The sequence below is a fragment of the Cucurbita pepo genome, chromosome LG10, assembly GCF_002806865.2.
Source record: "Cucurbita pepo subsp. pepo cultivar mu-cu-16 chromosome LG10, ASM280686v2, whole genome shotgun sequence".
In the NCBI taxonomy this organism is placed as follows: domain Eukaryota; kingdom Viridiplantae; phylum Streptophyta; class Magnoliopsida; order Cucurbitales; family Cucurbitaceae; genus Cucurbita; species Cucurbita pepo.
Window position 1 is genome coordinate 3,462,478 of NC_036647.1, and position 19,669 is coordinate 3,482,146.

At 38.8% G+C, this 19,669-nt stretch overlaps 4 protein-coding genes across 5 annotated transcripts; 1 reads left to right on the forward strand and 3 right to left on the reverse strand.

Annotated features, from left to right (window-relative positions):
* The first annotated feature begins 82 nt into the window (after positions 1-82).
* On the forward strand, positions 83-1,672 carry LOC111803959 (UDP-glycosyltransferase 72E1-like). The gene has a single exon (XM_023688581.1). The coding sequence runs from the start codon at positions 145-147 to the stop codon at positions 1,600-1,602; it is 1,458 nt and encodes a 485-aa protein (XP_023544349.1). The 5' UTR covers positions 83-144; the 3' UTR covers positions 1,603-1,672.
* A 127-nt stretch (positions 1,673-1,799) lies between these two features.
* LOC111803809 (glycerophosphodiester phosphodiesterase GDPDL6-like) lies at positions 1,800-7,147 on the reverse strand. Its single transcript, XM_023688383.1, has 12 exons — positions 7,066-7,147; positions 5,859-5,977; positions 5,384-5,691; positions 5,202-5,311; positions 4,634-5,135; positions 4,519-4,560; positions 3,889-4,176; positions 3,662-3,804; positions 2,449-2,935; positions 2,032-2,367; positions 1,914-1,920; positions 1,800-1,872 (listed from the first exon to the last, which is right to left on the reverse strand). The coding sequence occupies exons 1-10, from the start codon at positions 7,111-7,113 to the stop codon at positions 2,057-2,059; spliced, it is 2,358 nt and encodes a 785-aa protein (XP_023544151.1). The 5' UTR covers positions 7,114-7,147; the 3' UTR covers positions 1,800-1,872; positions 1,914-1,920; positions 2,032-2,056.
* LOC111803810 (probable Xaa-Pro aminopeptidase P) lies at positions 6,921-15,228 on the reverse strand. Of its 2 annotated transcripts, none has more exons than XM_023688384.1 (16): positions 15,014-15,228; positions 14,600-14,663; positions 13,792-13,931; positions 12,921-13,205; positions 12,629-12,751; positions 12,151-12,417; positions 11,778-11,864; positions 11,560-11,627; positions 11,282-11,348; positions 9,971-10,105; positions 9,707-9,787; positions 8,309-8,363; positions 8,121-8,225; positions 7,964-8,035; positions 7,622-7,746; positions 6,921-7,541 (listed from the first exon to the last, which is right to left on the reverse strand). In XM_023688384.1, exons 1-16 carry the CDS (start codon positions 15,104-15,106, stop codon positions 7,380-7,382), a joined length of 1,929 nt encoding a protein of 642 aa, XP_023544152.1. In that variant the 5' UTR covers positions 15,107-15,228; the 3' UTR covers positions 6,921-7,379. The 2 variants fall into 2 exon arrangements, with proteins under 2 accessions (XP_023544152.1, XP_023544153.1); XM_023688385.1 differs by lacking the exon at positions 15,014-15,228 and adding an exon at positions 14,862-15,000.
* A 1,776-nt stretch (positions 15,229-17,004) lies between these two features.
* Positions 17,005-18,912, reverse strand: LOC111804435 (probable NAD(P)H dehydrogenase (quinone) FQR1-like 2). The gene is made up of 2 exons (XM_023689241.1): positions 18,108-18,912; positions 17,005-17,505 (listed from the first exon to the last, which is right to left on the reverse strand). The coding sequence occupies exons 1-2, from the start codon at positions 18,680-18,682 to the stop codon at positions 17,277-17,279; spliced, it is 804 nt and encodes a 267-aa protein (XP_023545009.1). The 5' UTR covers positions 18,683-18,912; the 3' UTR covers positions 17,005-17,276.
* Between the last annotated feature and the right edge of the window lie 757 nt (positions 18,913-19,669).

Sequence of the window (19,669 nt, forward strand, 5' to 3'; positions counted from 1 at the left end):
TATTGTTATTTTTTTTTTAGAAAAAAAAAAATAAAAAATGTATTTAGTTTCGATATTTAAATAAATACCACCATGACTAGAAGCAAGCGTAAGACACAGGATTGGTCGTGTTCTTTGTTGTTGTTGTTGTTTTCTGGCATCGCCATGGCTGTTCCAGAACCCAAAACCCACGTGGCATTGCTGGTCAGCCCCGGAATGGGTCATCTAATTCCCTTCCTCGAGCTGGCCGACCGTCTGGTCCTCCACCACAACCTCCAAACCACCCTCTTTGTCGTTAACACTGACTCCTCCTCCGCCGCCGATGCCCTTCTCCTCCAAAAATCCTCCGCCGTCAACATCGTTCCTATTCGTCACTCCTCATCTAGCCTAGACCCAACCGTTCCCGTCGTGGACAGAATCAAGGTCATGATGACCGCCTCTTACCCCCACGTTCGGTCCTACATCGCCGCCGCTGAGCCCCGTCCGGTGGCGCTGATCGTCGACCTTTTTGGAACTGAAGCTATAGCCATGGCCCACGAACTTGGCATGTTGGGGTTTGTTTTCATGCCCACCAGTGCATGGTTCCTCTCGCTTTTTTTCTTTTTCCCATGTATGGACAAACAAATGCTTGACGCCCACGCGCACAACCACGAACCGCTGAGAATCCCGGGTTGCAGCTCGGTCCGGTTCGAGGACACTATTGAAGGATTGGAGGTGAGTCTGGAGGAAGTCCATGAGGAATTTCGACGTGTCGCACGGGAGCTTGGAATGGCGGATGGGATCTTGGCAAACACGTGGCAGGATCTGGAGCCCACAACGCTAAAAGCATTGAACGAAGCTGGGACCCTCAGTAATGGGAAAGTCAATAAGGTACCGATTTATCCAATTGGGCCGTTGGCAAGACGTGGCGAGCCCAATTTGGAGAGCGAGGTGTTGAATTGGCTTGACCGGCAACCGGATGAGTCGGTGATATACATCTCGTTTGGGAGTGGAGGGACGTTATGTGGTGAGCAAATCACAGAATTGGCATGGGGGTTGGAGCTGAGTCAGCAGCGGTTTGTTTGGGTGATACGGCCACCAGCAGGGACAGATCCCATGGGAACATTTTTCACGGTGGAAACGGAATCGACGGAGAAGACGTCGACGGAATACCTGCCGGAAGGGTTTTTAAAAAGGACGGAGGAGGTGGGTTTAGTGGTTCCGATGTGGGGTCCACAAGCGGAGATTTTGAGGCATAGATCGGTGAGGGGATTTGTGACGCACTGTGGGTGGAATTCGTCGATAGAAAGCATAGTGAATGGAGTGGCGATGGTGACGTGGCCTCTGTACGCGGAGCAGAAGATGAACGCGGTGATGCTGACGGAGGAGGTGGGGGTGGCAGTGAGGGGACGGGCGGAGGGGGTGGTGGGGAGGGCGGAGATAGAGAGGTGGGTGAGGCGGATAATGGTGGATGAAGAAGGGCGGGGAATCAGAGAGAGGGTTAAAGCCGTTAAAAATAGTGGGGAAAAGGCGGTGTGTAAGGGTGGGTCGTCCTACAATTCGTTGGCTCATGTGGCTTCAGAATGCAACGTTTTCCGGTGCGGGAGAGACGGAAGGTGTGTAGAGGTGTCTATACCTTTATAAAAAAAATGTTTAGTTTCCACTTCAAATAAATGTTCAATAAATGTGGATCTCACAATTCACACTTTTTCGAGATTTAGTGTTCTTGTCGTACTTAATTTTATTTTCAATGGATGTGAGATCTCATAATCCACCTCCCTTCGGGGCTCAGTATTCTCGTTGGCACACCACTCGATATCCACCCCTTTTGGAGCTCATGGCCTCCCCCATCTAGTCGGATCTCACGTAACTACTTAACTTTGAATGTTTTATAATTATATGCATTATTGTTTTCTTTTTAAATGAAATATTTTTAAATTTATTGCTGTGTTTTATATAATTTTTTAATAAGATTTATATTATAAAATGAAAAACTATTCTTTAAAAAACAATAAAAAATATATATATATTTTTTTTTTAAAAAAAAAACTGTATTGACTAAATAACGGGTGGCCATGAGAGTGTTATATTCAAACAATTAAGTATTGATTATTGGTGTGGAGTGGGAAAGGAAGAAGCTGACCACAACAACTAAGAGTAAAGAAAGAAACAAGTTTGCAACATTTGATACAGCTGCTGATCGGGTGGCTGCGGTAGGCCCGGTGGAAGGAGCGGTCACCGGCGGGAGCGGTGGGTCGACGACATCTCCAGCATCCAATGGCGGCAATGGAGGATCGGTAGGTGGTTTAGCCTCTGAAGGCACCATACTCATGAGCAAACCAATTTCAGGTGGCAAGATTATATATGGAGCTACGTTCAGGTCGGGCTGAGTCGGTCGGCATGGACATGCTGCAATCACAAAACAAAAAGAATATCGTTTGACTTGTTTTAACCAATTGGGTTATGTTACTAAATCTTCGTATAGCATACTCATATATTGTTTTGCAGTTTTAGGAAATTCAGTTATGACGCCGTCGACGTGCAAGTAGTCGACATAGGTAGCGATCTCCAAGGAGGGTTGGGCGTAGTAATCGAAAGCCAAGGAGACGTATTCGTTCCTCATGACATACACAAAGATGGAGAGATTGGAAGCTTTCATTTCAGAGACGACTTTGGTGAGGCCAGTGGTGAAGTAGTTGGTTACTTCAATGATAGAGGCACGAGGAATGGCCACAGCTTGGGCGTAGCGTTTGATCTCTTCAAGGGCATTGTTTGGGACATCACCAATCTTGGAGTCAACCGTTAAAACTCTTATGAAATTTGGGAACTTGGCCTTGAAAATGGACAGCACAGAAGTGTCGTCTGATCTGATGAACACTTGTTGTGTTGATTGCTTGTCAAAAGTGGCATTGCTTAGGGCTGTGGCTATGCTTCCCACCATGTCCAGACCTTTCTTTGAAGCCAAGTATGCTGCGTTCTGACACAGGAAGGCTATTGGTTAATAGAAGAGCGATTACTCATAAGTTAATTTGGGATGTGCAACCGCTCAAGCTCACTGCTAACAGATATTATCCGTTTTGTCCTGTGATGTATCACCGTTAGCCTCACAGTTTTAAAACGTGTCTACTAGGGAGAGGCTTCCACACCCTTATAAGGAATGCTTCGTTCCCATTTCCAACTTATGTTGGATCTCACAATCCACCCTACTTGGGAGTCTAACGTCCTCGCTGGCACACCGCCCGATGTCTAGCTTTGATACCATTTGTAACACTCTAAGTTCACCACTAGCAAATATTGTCTACATTGGCCCATTAGGTATCGCCGCTAGCTTCATGGTTTCAATACATGTCTACTAGGGAGAAGTTTCCACACCCTCGTAAGGAATGCTTAGTTCCCTTCTCTAACTGATGTGGGATCTCACAATCCACTCCCCTTGGGATCCAACGTCCTCACTGGCACACCGCTCGATGTCTTGCTTTGATACCATTTGCAACACCTTAAGTTTATTGCTAGCAGGTATTGTCTGCATTGGCATGTTACGTATGACCGTCACCTCACAGTTTTGTTTGTTAAGGAGAGGTTTCCACATCCTTAAAGAAATGTTTCGTTCCCCTCTACAACTGACACGGGATCTTACAGAATTACTTTCTCAAAAGCAAACTGAAGTTACAAGAGTGGAGATTGAAAAAAGAAAGGGGTTTACTTGGATGTTGATCATAATTCCAGAAACAGCTTTGGCTTTAGCGAACTCCAGAAAGTCAGGAAGGGTGACGAAGTTGCCCTTGTTCTTAAACGCTGGATTACGGGCAAGCCCAGAAGAGGCCATGAAAGGGTTTGTAATTTGAGCTGAAAACACAGAGACATGAAACTAAAGAAGAAACCAAAATCAAAGGTTGATAAGAAAACGAAAGAAGCAGGAAGGAGTGTTACGCTTGAGACTAAGAATCTCAGCCCAAGTAAGATCAAAAGAGAAGATCCCAACTTGGGGTTGAAGTTCAGGGATGGTTGTAGTTCGATCGGAGAAAGCGGTGATAGCGGTGGTGGTTGTCAACAGATCCGCCATGTTCATGCACAATGCTACTCCATCTTTTGATAATTGAACTGAACAATCAATAACGTCAGCCCCATCATCAATTGCTCTTTGGTAAGCAACGTCCGTCGAGCCTGGGAAATCCCCACTTGCCCCATTGCTGCTTATCACCAATGCTTCCTTTACTCCTGCCCAAACTAAAATGTCATAAACAATGATCACAGCTCATGCCCACCTTAAGATTTTGAAAACGCGTCTACTAGGGAGAGGTTTCCACACTCTTATAAAGAATGCTTCGTTCCCCTCTCCAATCTAACAATCCACCCCCCTTCAGGGACAGCATCTTTGTTGGCACACAGCCCGGTATCTGGCTCTGATACCATTTGTAACAGCCCATGACCTGTTATGTATCACCATCAACCTCACGGTTTTGAAACGCGTCCGTAATCGAGAGCCAGACACCGGGTCTCTTGAAAGGATTACAGTAACACCCAGGTGCTGAATTCGAACCCGAGTAGCAAGATCGTTACCGGGTTGAGCCTTGCCGTTGTTCCGGAAACTCGAATAGCAGGCTGCAAGAAGGAAGGACACAAACTAAGAATTCAGAATGAATGAAGCAAGAAGGGGTAAAAAGAAAAGGCTGACCAATGGCTTGAGAAGCAGTAGGAGAGAAATCAGAGAGGACCCCATCAACAGCAAATTGGCCATTATCCACATACTGAAGGTACTCACGGATTGGATCATAACTATAATTGTAACCAACCATTGCATCATTAGCAAAGCCAGAAGCATAAACTTCCAAGCCAAGCTTATGGGCATCCATGACAAGGCTTGTTGCAGGCTGCACGTACTTGTCTGAACCAATTGGCCAAATGTATTCTTTTCTGATGAGAATTCCCGAGGCAAATGACTTGATCATGGCCAGTTCTTGAGCCAATGCACCGTATGTTTTCTTTGTTGTTGGCTCTGTTTCATTGGCTTCTAAGAACCGGAAGATCAGCTTTGTTCTGCCTTTGTTCACACTCCCACTTAGCCCTCTCAACAACCCAATCTCCGAAGATGACACATAGTTTATAGCCATCAATCTCAATGCCTTATGAAGGTATGATGAGACACTCAGATTATGTTCTGCATAGAATGCTTCATACTGCAAAAGATCAAACCCAATCAAATAGTTATCAAACGACGCCTTAACAATATGAGTATCAAATACCTCGACATTCAACCAAAACCGGGATGGTTTAATCCGAACAACGTCTTCAACAGTAGCTACTGGCCAAGTACCATCATAGACACTAGGTCGGGAGAAGATATTTTGAATCACTGATGATGAAAGAAAATTAAAATGGAAAAGTTACATAATGAAGAACAATGAAACAATGAAGAGGAACATACTGTCGACTCTGTTAAAGAGATCCTCAGACATGAAATCAACAGAAAACAATCCATTGATGATCTTTCCATTAACGTTGTAATGCTTATGAGGCTGTGGGAAGATGTCTTCAATGTTGGTCGAGTTTTGAAGCCTGAGATCAGTTAAGCAAAGGCCTATCCCATCTTTGGTCAGCTGGAGGTTGCAGTACAACACAGTTTTGTTATGTAAACCTGAAGCCAATGCCATTTGATTTGCAAAGGGGCTTGATTCTGGGAACACTCCAGATAGCCCTCCTCTTGCTATCACTATTGGCTCTTCCCCTGCACAGCTATTTCACATTCATTCACTAACTTTTAACCCCGCGGTTTGAACGAGAAATTACTCGAGAAGCCCACCACAATGTAGTCGATAGTTTTGGATCATTGTAGCTGTCTCATTGAATAATTTTCTTTTGAATTTAAATGAAGAAAAAGCAAAGGAAAATAGTAAAGGAACCTCTTAAGGTGAACCATTGATGTTTCTGGGGGGCGTTGTGCTGTGCAGAGGCGGAGGAGAGGAAGAACGAAGCTATGACCAATAAGCACTTCAGCATTGTGAGCCACACCACTGTTTGACTGCAAACCAAAACCAAAGTTCATCAATTTAGTGCTAAGTTTAATGGTGATTTAAGTTAATTAATCTCCAATTAATTAACTTAAAATATCATGAGATGTAACATGCAGCGTAATCAATTACAGGGGGTTTTTTCGAAGAACATTTGATTTCAGATTTTATTTAGCTTAAGTTTACTTAATTAATTAATTAAATCACAATTAAATAGTGTACAGTTGAACTGCCATTGTCAATTAAATTTAATTGTGTCAATTTATGGGTTGTGGTTACAAGATAAACTCATTGATTTTCTTTTTTTTTTTGAAAACTTCCGTATTTTTATTTTTATATTTAATTACCGATTACTATTTGGATTCCTCCACAGGCTCCAATTAGATGGAGAGATTAACTTAACAAAAACAAAATAACATTTCTTATTAAAAAAACGGCATTAAAACTTTTTTTTGGTTGAAATATATGAATTTTGACAAAATTATTGCGTATATTGGTCAAACTTATTTTTATATAAATAAGTTTATATAAATATTAATGAGCTTATAAAACTTGGTAAGTTATGAGTAAATAAAAAAATAATAATAATAACAAAAACAAAAAAACAAAAAATAAATAATTATACCAATCGTAAAAGTTACCACGAAATTGATTTTTCCCCTAAATAGAAGTAATAAATAATTATATTTTGAATTAGAAGGCAAACATAACTCTCATAAATAAATAAATAAATAAATATATATATATATTTGAGATTGAATGGTCAAATCTCTATACTCGAAAGATAAATCATTTTGTAGGATACAAATTAAATTTTGGACTGCACCATTGGCACTTTTACTTAATAAATCGACAATCCCTTGAATAATATAAATAAAATTAATTAATTAATTAATTAAGAGGATCTTAGAAATAGAAAATTAGTATTTAGACAAAATAGTTTTAAAAAAATGATTCTCTAAATCAACCACTTTTGTAAGATAGGTTCATGTGCATGTATAACATACATCAGGACTTCATACAACTTCAAATACCTTAAGTAAGCGTTGTAAAGGATATGTGTATTTCAATATGAAAGATGAAAACTAAGATTGTGCACCTGATGATCAAGCAAATTTCCAACCTCACTTCTCGCCAATGTATGCATGTTGGATGACCTAGGAGCTTCAACCAGATTTAGATAGAAAATAACTATATCACTAAAATTAGTTGGGGGGTTGGATACATCGATGGATGGAACTTAGAACCAAATATGGACGAGGTGAGGAAAGGAAAGTAACAATCCTCGACTTTTTAAAATGTTCGAAAGGCAACGAGACGAGCAAAAACGAAATTATTAAATGAAAAGAGATATGGGCAACCGGAGCATGAGGACTGAAAAAATACTTCAGTAATGATTTCCCAGAGATATCATCAGGCAGGTATTGGCTCAGTGGCTTTATTCAGCCATGCCTTCTCGGATTCATCCAAATATGGAGCAAGAATATCCCTACATTTTGAATGGTAACTGTTCAACCAATCCAATTCCTCACTTGTGAGAAGACTTGTGTTGATCAACTTTCTCTGGTACGGTGCCTAACCCACAACCAAAAGTTACCATGATTAGAAATTGCTTCACTATTTTAACAAAGATTGATGAAAATAAAAAGTTTTACCCATGTTATGTGCTCGAATGATAAGTAGCCTTTATCACCAAAATTAAATTTTGTGTCAGCGTCCTTTACTATAAGTACATTCTCCAATCTAATACCGAAGGCACCATCCTCGTAATAGCCAGGCTCTGAGAATTTCAGTTAGAGATATCAGCAAGAAATGGTTCTAGGACTAAAAGTCTAAGCTATTTATGTTTCTGAGATCCAGCTAAATAACCGAGTTCAGAAAACTATCTTAGGTAGGTTTGGTTAGCTATTTGTTCGACCAATAGGGAAAGTGAAACCATGTAACAAAAGAGTTCAATAATAAGTGTTAATGAATATCAATGACGTCCTAATACTTACCATCCGTAACAGTCATTGAAGCTTGAAGTGGAACATTTCGAGCACGAGGTCTGAAACTAATTAAATGAGGCCCTGATGAGAAGATACTAAGAAATCATTACTTTGATCACAAATTATTATTGAATAAGAAATGTGGAAGACTATAGTTTTTCTTTACCTTCATGAACATTAAGGAAAGAACCAATTCCATGGCCAGTGCCATGTAGATAATCCAGACCATCCTTCCACAAAGGAACTCGAGCAAGAATATCCAATTGCTGGCCTGTAAATAGGAAGTCAAATGTATATTTGATCAGCTTATTGTGAAAAAAAAAAAAAGAAAAAAAAAAAGGTGAGAACTCCTACCATTTGTGCCATTTGGAAATCTTGCATTTCCCAAAGCAATATGGCCTTTGAGAACCTGTAAAGATGTCGCTTCAGTAAGACAAATCCAAATAGCAATATAAATTTAGGCAGTTCATATAGAAGGACTTCCGCCTTATTGATAATCTCCATTCTTACCTACGTGCGGACCAGCAAATTCTAATAATGATCTTTGGGCCGAACTTTTAAAGAGACATCGTGACAGTAATGACAGTTTGCTAAACACCTAAGCCAACAACTATTCCATTTATATTATTCAAAACCATATGATTTATAATTCATTTCATATTGTTGCGGCTAGCATAAATTAGTTTCCCCGCATAAGGTTTCAATTTCTTAATTAATTCATTAAATAGTGCTTAAGATATAAATACATATATTCATAGCCAACCTCAGCATAGCTCGACTAGTTATTAGCGCATATGCCTTTAACGAAGAGGTTAGAGATGTGAATCCTCCACCCAAAAAATGGAACTCAAAAGAAAAAAAAAAGATGCATGCGTATTTGTTGTACACAGACGAGAATACTACCCAATAGAAGAATATCCTTGTCACTACAAAGTTTAAAAAAATCAATCTTAAGTTCAAAAAATAAAAATCTATCCATCCCCAATCAGAAACAAATTTTGACTGGTGAACCAAACTCTAACCTACCTGAAAGTAACAAAACAGTCCTGACAAGAAAGGTATATGATTCCAGAAAACACCCTCCTAATCACAATGCAAACTGAATGGACTTGACCTTCTCCATGGGATCAGTCTGATCTTCTTCAAGGAAGATTGACATTTAGAAAGTACTAGAAAAGCATTTGCATGCAGAAACTCACGGTACGCAAATTAGGATTAGAATACTTTACAAAGATCTAGGGGATTAATAATTTTACCCTTCTATGGAACTAGAAATCAAAGAGGAGTTTCTTTTTCTTCCAACAAGACAAGAAATTTGGAAGAAGTTCAAGTCGTGAAATGATGCTCAATTCTATGAGCTCAAAGGGAGAGTAACGAAGGAGCAAGAGAACCTTTCAAGGTAACTCTTGAAAGGTTTCTGAACAATGGATATCATAAGTTTCATGGCTTCTGAGTTCTTTACTCTCTAATCTCTTAATTATTATTCTTCTCTGACCAACTAGAGTAGTTATTTCTATAATCTCCTTTGACAGTTAAAACATTTTGTCTGCTTCTTTTGTTCTCTTCATACATTGATGAAAAGGAAGTTTCTTGGTAAAAAATAATACATATAGTATAAATAACAGTTAAAGAGCACACTAAATTCTACAAGGTTAACTAATTTGTAAAGTCGGTTGATACAGAGCCAACTACAGAAAAGAGAACAAATACATAAAGCAATGAACTTTTTCCTTAATAATCAAAGTAACTCACTGCAGTATAACAAGCTTTTTCATGAGCTGAAGGTAATCCAAAATGGACTGTCCGTGTGATATCGGTTGTTCCATCCAAATACTAGAAAATATACAAAAAAACAAAAACAAAAAAAAAAGAGTGAAGAATTGAAACAGAATTAATTTCATCGACAAAAACTGCAGAATTAATTTCATCAATGAAAAGTACGACCACTAGGGTTAGGAGTCAAAGCAGAAAGAAGATCATCATTAGCATCATTTTGTGCTAGAATACCCAACTAACCTGAGCTCCTGAGTCAAAAAGATACATGCTTTCAGGATCCAACTCGGCACACGTCTCTGCTTGTGGTCCATAATGTATAATTGCAGCATTTGGACCAACAGAGGAAATAGTAGGGAAACTTAGGCCTCTAAAATGCTGAAAAGTAAAAAAAAAAAATGTAAGGCTGAAAGTTCGCTTCATTTACACTTGAAGGAACAAGCGTGAAAGTAAGGAGGTAAGTAAAGGTTGAGAGTCAGAGGGAAGTAGTTAATTGGGGAAGAATTGTCTTTTCTATAGTCGGTCAGCTTTTAGTGAAGTCAACAGAAGAACGACAAGTTAGGTAGCTGCTGTCTCATGCTGGAACTGGACGTATAGGGAAGGAAAAAGGGAAAAGGGTTAGACTGTTGGCGGTAGAAGCTAGAATAGTTTCTGGATCTTGGAAAGGAACAAACTTGTTAGGTTCTATCACAATCAATCCCTATCATTTCCAAAATCAGCACGCATGTAGAGACAATTAAGGCAGGCATTTTCTATTCAACCAATGAAAATTGTGGGCTTGTGATGTGCATGCTAGAATGAAAATTCAAATAAATATAAGTCCAATTCAGTATAACTAACATATATTTAGAAAAGAAAAAAAGTTCTGCCGTCAAGTTTTTCTCTATTTTCATGGAACTAATCCTCAAGAAAGTCTCGATTTTAGATTTATCTCTTTTTGCAGCATGACTAGCTTATATTCTTAGATACATGAATCATTCTTTAAAACGTCTTTTAACATATTCTGCTCTGCTGATGAAAATTCTCAAAAAGGCCAACAGATATCTGAACCTCTGAAAGAAATGAATGCACAGGATGTAGGAGGATTAGCTAATGCTGGCTAATGAAATAAGAAGGGCTCCGCAGTAACATGTAATTCTTGGCTGGGCTACATTAGAATAACTTATTTTGTAATTGAAGATGTGCCTGCTTCTCCAGAAGTATGCTAGACTTGAGGTTCCGAGTAAATTTTAATCACTTTTATTCTTCGCTATATCGTATATTTATTTTAAAGAGGGGAAAAAAACATCCATAAACATACAGATTACAAAGTGAAACATGTAAAAGATGAAACTGACCTCCTAGCTGAATCTTGAATGGACTACATTGAACAACTTATTATGCACTTACTTACAGGTACGTTTGTTTCTCCAGAAGTATGCTAGACAATGGGTCCAGAATAAAACTTAATCATCTAACATTCTTAGTTTATATTGTATATATTCATATCAAAAAAGAGAGGAGCGAAAACATGCACAAGTGTACAGACTGAAACATACTAAAAAAGTAGCTGACCTTCTTTGATGCTCGGAAAGCTTCAAGCTTATCACTTACACTAACTTCTGTCAGTTTCTCCGAGTCCCTAACATGATTTGTTTGACATTAAAATATGATTAGTCAGATGTCTCCAAAGGAACGACATTAAAATATGATTAGTAAAATGATGTCTGCAATGTCAACGATGTGAGCATGTTGAAGTTGGCATAATTTCTTTTCATCAACAAGAACATTTTTGCTCCAAAAAATTGCAACAACGCTGATGGCTTAATCATGAAAATGAGTATAGAACTCACGACGGTTTGGGCTTCCTCACTCCATGCCCTTCCAGAAAGTAACCAGAAGCCCCATAAGTCTCTTGCAGCTGCAATTTTTAAACCGAGCTAGGAATCAGAAAGTGTAATATGAAACATCTATATCTGTTTTTTGGGGCTCAGTAAAAGGTCAACTGAAGTGAATGTAAACGTTTTATCAATCAACATGATACAAACTTTAGATGCTAGGCTTCACATACCTGCTTGTCCAGCCACACAAGATATTGTACAACAGCTGCACCATCCCGAATGTGTGCATTCTTTAGTCCGTCCAACTCAACAGAGTTCTATAGAATAATTGGTCGATCAAAGTAGTTAAGCAATGAGAAAAAAAAAAGTCTTTGAAAAGGAATTTCATTTTAACCATGTTGTTCAAGTTTCAAGAAGAGGTTCAATAAATTGAAAGTTGACTGTCAGGAACAGATAATAAGATCATGTTATAATTTATTAATCCCAGACACCAGTGTATTGGCTTTATGCTTGAACATGATGATAAAATTAACAAACACGACCATATCACTCTTTGAAGGAAAAAATAAAAAATAAAAATTGACAGGGAAATCAAAATGCTACCTTGAGAGCTTTTGCAAGAGCCAATGGCGACTGTTGCAGGAGAACTTTATCAGAGTTCAGTTTAGAATACAAAGCATAGCAGCATTGTGCAGGATCAGCCCATATGAGGCCAGAACTCTGGCTTTCTACTTTAGTTCCATTAGATCCTGCAATGTCGATTGAACTAGATGACATGTTAAGTTGATTAGATGCAAGTGAGGACACATCTGTTATTACTGCACTATAGTCCCGAACTTCAATTCCATTTTTTTCCATGTACAAGCGCACCTGAAGATGAAATATTCACTTTGAGCGGTCTAAACCTTAATAAAGAGAGTTAAATTTACAAAGCTCAAAATTATGCTCCAAATATTTAACCTCTTTTTTAAAAGAACTACTGAAATCAAATACTATAATGATATCCAAAATCAACGATTCCTTTCTATTTCATATGCACAACTTTTATGATACAAAACATGACGCATGTGTCTTGGCACACCTCATCAGAAACCTTCCTCTTCTCCACGTAAAAGAATGCTGAAATGAGTGTCACTATTGCAAATGCATGTACAACTGGACAGTATGACACATCACTCCCACGGATGTTGTACAACCAAGCTACCTGCATATTTTCATTTTTATAATGTATTGCATCATATCAGTAAACAGGATGCATTCTTTGTAAGAGGTAGGTAAAACATCTAAGACAGAAGCCTCTGGTCCAATCAGAAAAACCCAACACAAGAACACAACACTATTTTATTAAGCACGGCTGAAGAAAGAAAACTCACTTCATCAAGTCCAACCACAATTAAACCATGAGCTTTCTCTTGCGAGAGCTTTGCTCTCAAAGTCTTCAACTTATCTTCAACAGAGCGGCCAGCATATTCAAGTGGGTGTATGATAACAGGATTTATTTCTGGTGGTGGTCGATTCTTCCAAACTTCATCAACTAAGTTTGTGGAAGTTTGAACCAGCTTCTGCTGCTTCTTGGAAAATGCGTGGATCCACTTTTGTGCAGTGTCCACTGACACACACCAAGGATCCACTCCAACGGCTGCATCCGCTGGCAGATTCTGATACAAAATTGAAAAAACTAACTCAGCCTGGCAAGAAGCAATTATCTTCATACAGAACAATATGAGCCGTATTTGATGATGATGATGTTTCAAAGTCACTTCAAGAATTTAGCATTGAAGATAAGGACAGAAAAGATAGGTAGCTTTCCGCCCAATCAAGGAAAAATTTATAAATGCATCATGAATTATAAAAACTTTTAGAATCTCATTTAAACTCCAAAATCCTACTTCAGGACAAGTAAAACAAGATTCAACCAGATCTAGGGGTTCATATTTAGAAACAGAGAACAACAACAACAACCGTCAGTATAACAGCACAGGAGATCTGAATAATTGTAATTAAGTTCAAAAAGAGTGTTTGATATTACATTTGTATGCAAAACTGAGAAAAATTTAAACCATTGACGGAAAACAGTGTAAATAGTTTGGGAAGTTTCTAGTAGAAACCCAAATAGAAGGGTTACAGTAGTATTTGAACAGTGCATCTTCACTTTCATTAATTCCAAAAATAAATTATGAACTTAAGTTTCAAGTTCCCCTTATTGTAATGTGAAGTGAAATCATCAAATAAACTGTCACATACATCTGCCATCCAGAGATCTTCAGAAGGATCCTCTCCAATTCGCATAAGTTTCCACTGATCACTAAGCTGCTGAATTGCCTGCAGAAAATACCGGCCATCGGTCCACAGTAATGCTTGTTTCTGGGTTATAAGTGCCAGACCTTCATAAAAAGAAAAGGATCCAAAAGATGGAAAAGGATCAAAGAGAGTGACTTGAACAGTGATCATCAAATGGGCTGAGTAGACAACTCAGAAAGCATTTTCTACTCTCTATTAAAATTGCAACAGAAATTCTAGCCACGATTAAAAAAGTGGAACTGACTAATGATCAAATATGGTTAGGTGCCATGGCAAGTCATAATCAAAATTATTAGTTTTCTTTTTTATGGGACTAATAACAATTATTATTAAAACTATCGATAGTTCGTATTGGTTGTACACGACATCAATTATCCTTTAAAGGTAGAGATCAGTTAATGTTTAAGCCGTAATAAAATCTTTTGAAGCTTTCATAATGAATCTCTGAAATTTTGATTGCCTTCACTTAGTGGATTGTAAGTTTGAGAACCTTTCTATGTGTTAGCTCATTTTTATCAGTGAACTTTACATCTTTCTTTTTGAAACTAGGCATCTTTCCTTAGTGGATTCACTTGGCCAGATGTAGATTCATGAAGTAGTAAACCAGCATAAAACTTTTGATCATCCTCATTTTTTCTTCGCTCCTCCATATTTTTTTTTAAATGCAACATCAGTTAGTAGTATAAACTTCACTGAAGCAACAAAAATAAAACGTAGTGGTTATAAAAACTTTCTTACTGGCAATACTTACCAGCACTTCCGGTGAAACCTGAAACAAATTCACGTCGCTTATCTCTCGCAGATACATATTCACTCTGCAACATAATTAAGAGGACTATTACACACAGACGACCTCAGTCAAAGAAAGAAAGAAAACCGCCATAAAATGCATTACTACGATAATGAGAATAAAAAAAGCGAAATGTCAAATTAGGAAGACTATTGCACAAGAGATAAACTAAACAGGTCATCTCAGAACTCGCACTTAGCGACCTGATCGATCAGAAATAGACCATTTCAGACTTTCAATCATAACTCAAGAAGCGAAACGTGGAACAAATAGCTCAATACAGATTCTCCGAAAATTAACCGGAGATAAAACTTCAGAAACCGCAGAAGCTAGTTATTGATTGATACAGCTGATTGGAAGCAGGAAGGAGAAAACCTGGTGATAGTCCTCTGACGGAACAACCAAGGCGTCAAGCGGAGGATTATGGGACGCCATTAGAAGTCTCAAAGCGCTCAGCGTATCCGCCATCTCTCTCTCACTCTCTCTTTCTCTCTCTCTCTGCTTCTCTCGTCTCCCTCGCTGCACGGTTTTGTTCTTTTGTGTCCTATAAGAAAAATCGAATCGAATCGAATATCGAAAATAACCTTAAAAAAAAGAGAGGGAAATTCGTAACAAATATCTAAAATTCAGTGCCAATTTGATAAAATTGAAAATTAAGAGGGGTTTAGGTGCAAAAATCTTCCCCAAAAAAGAAAATAATAAAAATGCAATTTTGGTCCTCTTTTCTTTTTTAAATTTTAAGTAATTTCAAAATAAAATTAAAAGCGATTAAATTTTATTTATAAATTTTGTTATTGGAAAGAAGAAAAGAACGAGAATGAAATCAATTCCTGTCTTAAATCCAATCCAGCACATGATTCTTCCTTACTTTGTGGCTTCCACTTCTTCATTAATTAATTTTTTTTATAAAATTGAAACATTCGATTTGATTTTAATTAGAAATTATTAATAATTTAATTATATAACTATTAAATATCATATACAAATAAAATATATTATTAGTTATTATTATGTTGATTAAAAAAATATATTGACACATTAGTTAGCCGTGCATTTTAGAAATACGTCAAGGGTATTCTAGTAATTTGTCGTGTGTATGGTTTCTGTCATAACTCTTGATTGTTTGAAGTAGACAGCATTCTGACCAACATCTTGCCTCGCCAACGCCCCCACCCGTCGGCTACTTATCAAACCAGGGACGCCTCTTCCAACACGCACTGCTGGCGGTATGCTTCTTCCCGACCCGCCAACGTGGTAAATTCTGTCCAAGGCTAAATATGGACGAGAGACCGATAGCAGACAAGTACCGCGAGGGAAAGATAAAAGGACTTTAAAAAGAGAGTCAAATAGTGCTTGAAGTTGTCAGGAGGGAAGCGAATGGGGGCCGACAATGTGCCCCAGTCGGATGTGGAAAGGTGATAAGTCAGTCCGCCAATCAACTTGGGGCATGGACCGATTTGGATTGAGACAACGGCCAGAGTCCAAGCCTTTGTTATGGTTCTAGAGACATCGTCGTCCCGATCGTGGCCGGCAGCACACGCCTTTTGGCGGCTTCCATGCAGCATTGTTTGCTAGCTGTTCAGTAGCCAAACACATTGCTTTTGGCACATGTTCCATGGTGGTGCCCTCTTCCTCTTGATACATTTGGATGTTCTTGTCGTGCTCAGCTGGACGTTGTTCATGTCCCACTCGTCAACATGCCATCAGGTCTTGAAATAGCATCCCTGAGTAGAACATTATACAATTTAGTCATGTTATAACTTTTCTAATAATGACTTCTTATTCTTCTTACATCATTTTTGCCGTCCAAGCTCATCGCTGTCAAATATTGTCCGCTTTGGCCCGTTACATATTGACATTAGCTTTTAAAATGTGTCTACTGAATAGAGGTTTTCCCACCCTTATAAGAAATATTTCGTTCCCCTCTCCAACCGATGTGGATCTTACGCTCTATAACAAGGTTTCATCAAATCTCGAAGGGTTACAAGAACAATCCAACAAAACCACACCCAAAAGGGAAACAGAAGAGAGAAAATGGATGGTTTCTCAAAGTTTGCTGCAACCAGATCTGTTCCAAGCAGCATATATATACTGATAGAGGTAGAGGACAAAGGAAATAAAGAAGAAAAAGCACCAACCTCCAGTGTGGAGCAGATAGACAATAAGAGGAAGTTGAAGCTGCTTCAGTTGATGCTTGGATGAGCCACTGCAAGAAAAAGGGATGGATGGATGAAGATTACCAGATTATGACTGTCCTACAGAAGGACAAATTCGAAACCCCAAACCGTGAGGGCGTGAACCGTTCTAGCAACCCGAACCCCCTAAAAATTAGATATTCTCGTGTCGAATAATCAATACAAAGAAGGTTTAATAAGAAAATTTCCACATTCACAATATTATTTAACAAACACCATATCCATGAATCATAAACCATGTACAGAAAGACGATAGAAAAACAATCCCGCACAGGGCATTGTATGTTTTGCACAATCATGTAACGTAGAAAAAATGCCCATACAAACACAAGAACACTATACTTTGATTGGAGACAGGAAAGGGAAGAAACAATCATAAATGAGGATCGAGTGCTGAAATCTGAATGAATTCATTTTTTTGAACAGAAAAACAAGACATTTTATCAAGCCTGGAAAAGCTTCTTGACTGTGGCAGCCATGTATTTGCCCTGATGCTCTGCAAGCGCCAACTCTGTTTCGCTTGGCTGTCTTGAGCCATCACCAGCAAAAACTCCTGCACCATAAGGAGACCCCCCTCGTATTGTGTCTATCTTGAACATTCCAGCACCAAAAGTGTAGCCTATGGGAACAAACAGCATTCCATGGTGTGCTAACTGGGTAATTGCAGTCCACCTGCAACAATAAGTGCAATTCCAGGGAGCTTTTTAGGATCAAACCATTGTAAATTGAACCAATTCATCATTTCTTTGAGTAATACAAGAAGGGCTTCAATTTGTATATAGCAACTCAAAACCTATACAATAAAATCCTCCACTAAGTGCTAACAGACTTCAAATTGAACAAGAACCGTAGTAGAAGGAAATCCATATGAACCAAGTTATGAATTTAAATGACATTCCAGGATTTTTCAAAGCAAGCCTCATGGATAAAGAAATGGTTTATTGAAGCATAGCTGCCTGCAATTTATCTATAAGTCAAGTGACTAAACCTGAGGCATTCAGAATTCCTTTGGGAGTCAAAAACAGAATGAATTGCAATGAGTGGAACAACAATCAAGGGCATTTCCATTGTTTACCTAAAGATTAAGTCAAGATTAGTGCCTGAAGAGTCCGAATTAAGCAAACCAGCTGGAGTTTGATTTTCAACTGAGCATTATGTTATATGTGGAACCATGTGAATAAATCATTCATATACCCCTAGGCCATATCAAATTGACAAGTATCTAATTGCTACAGAGGCAAGAGAACAATGGGTTGGGGATAGAATTGGCTTACGCAGTTGTTTCTTGGCCGCCCCCTTGAGTCCCTGTGCTAACAAAGAACCCGCCAGGCTTCCCTGCAAGCTTCTGCTCCTTCCAGAGCTGCCCCGTCGAATCAAAGAACGCCTTCATTTGCGCTGCCATACACCCAAACCTGGTAGGAAAACCAAACAAAATGCCATCCGCAGCCACCAATTCAGCGGCTGAAATCTCCGGAATGGACGGGTCCTTGGGCGGCGCTTTCATCTGGTTCAGAACCTCCGCCGGCAAGGTCTCCGGCACCCGATACAAAATCCCCTCAAACCCATCCACCCCATCAACCCCCTTCTTCATCCTCTTCGCCAAGCTTTCGACATGACCGTACATGGAGTAAAACACTATGAATATCTTCAATTTCTCAACTGGATGCGATACCGAGACGGAGACCTCAGAAGTTGCATTGCCGGATGAACCAATCGGTGGTTGATCTTCTTCAATAGGGATCGGGGCACTTCTTTCGCCATCATGAGCCCTTGCATCATCTGTGGCCTCGGCAGCAATAGACGAAGGCACCTTCTTCTTGCTCGGGACACAACCCCCTCCCTTACCCATGAAGAATACAAGATTCTGCAACGATGGTCAAACGAAATGGTAGGGTAAGCGAGAAAATAAAAACTCCAATGGCGGAATTGAAGACGGAGGGTATGATTCCAAATTTCCGATGGCTTTTTGAGAATCGAAAAACAAAACAGGATGAGGTCGAACCCGTAAAGAGGGTGAATTTCAACCTCCAGGTCCCACCGGTGGAATCCAAATTTCCGAAAGCCTCCAAGTAGGACTGGTTTGGAGGCTTTGGATCCAAATTTCTTCTTTTGACTTGGGTGCTTACAAATTGGATGATTTACGTCACCTAAAACTATAAATTTAATAAATTAATAAATTAAAGAAAACAAAATAGGACTAAAAAAAATTGTTTTTTTTTTTTCTTAATAATATCCTTTTGTCAGTCCTAACACACTACAGTTAAATCAATTAACTTAATTACTTAAACTTTACAAATTATTAAAATTCAATAATAATTGGTAATTTGAGAAATAAATAAATAAAAAAAAGGAGAGAAATTATGATAAGGGAGAACAGATGGCAGGTAGAGATGAAAAATGGTCCGAAATCATGGCTGACACTTCGGGGCTTCGGTTTTTTTGTTGGGCCTGTTGCCAGCTATGGGACCATTATGGTGTTTTTAGTAATTTCACTTTCTTTTTTCCTTTTTCCTTTCTTCTAGAAGATGTTCTCTTCTCGTTCTTTTTTAAACAATTTTTATTTAAATTTAAAAAAAAAAAAAAAAACAACAACAACAAAAAGGATTAATTTAATTCAATTATTATTAGTTAGTAAAATTGCACATGCTTCAGTTGGCTGGGCCGTCTCAAGAAGCTTCGAAGAAGGTCCCATGTTTTTTTTTATATCAGAATTCTTGATTGGGCCGTCAGGAAATGGCCCAAGACCAACGGACTGGGCTCTGCGCAAAGATAGGCCCAATGGGCCTATCCAAATCAAAGCTACGATTTTTATAAAGAGGAGAAACCCACACTTCGT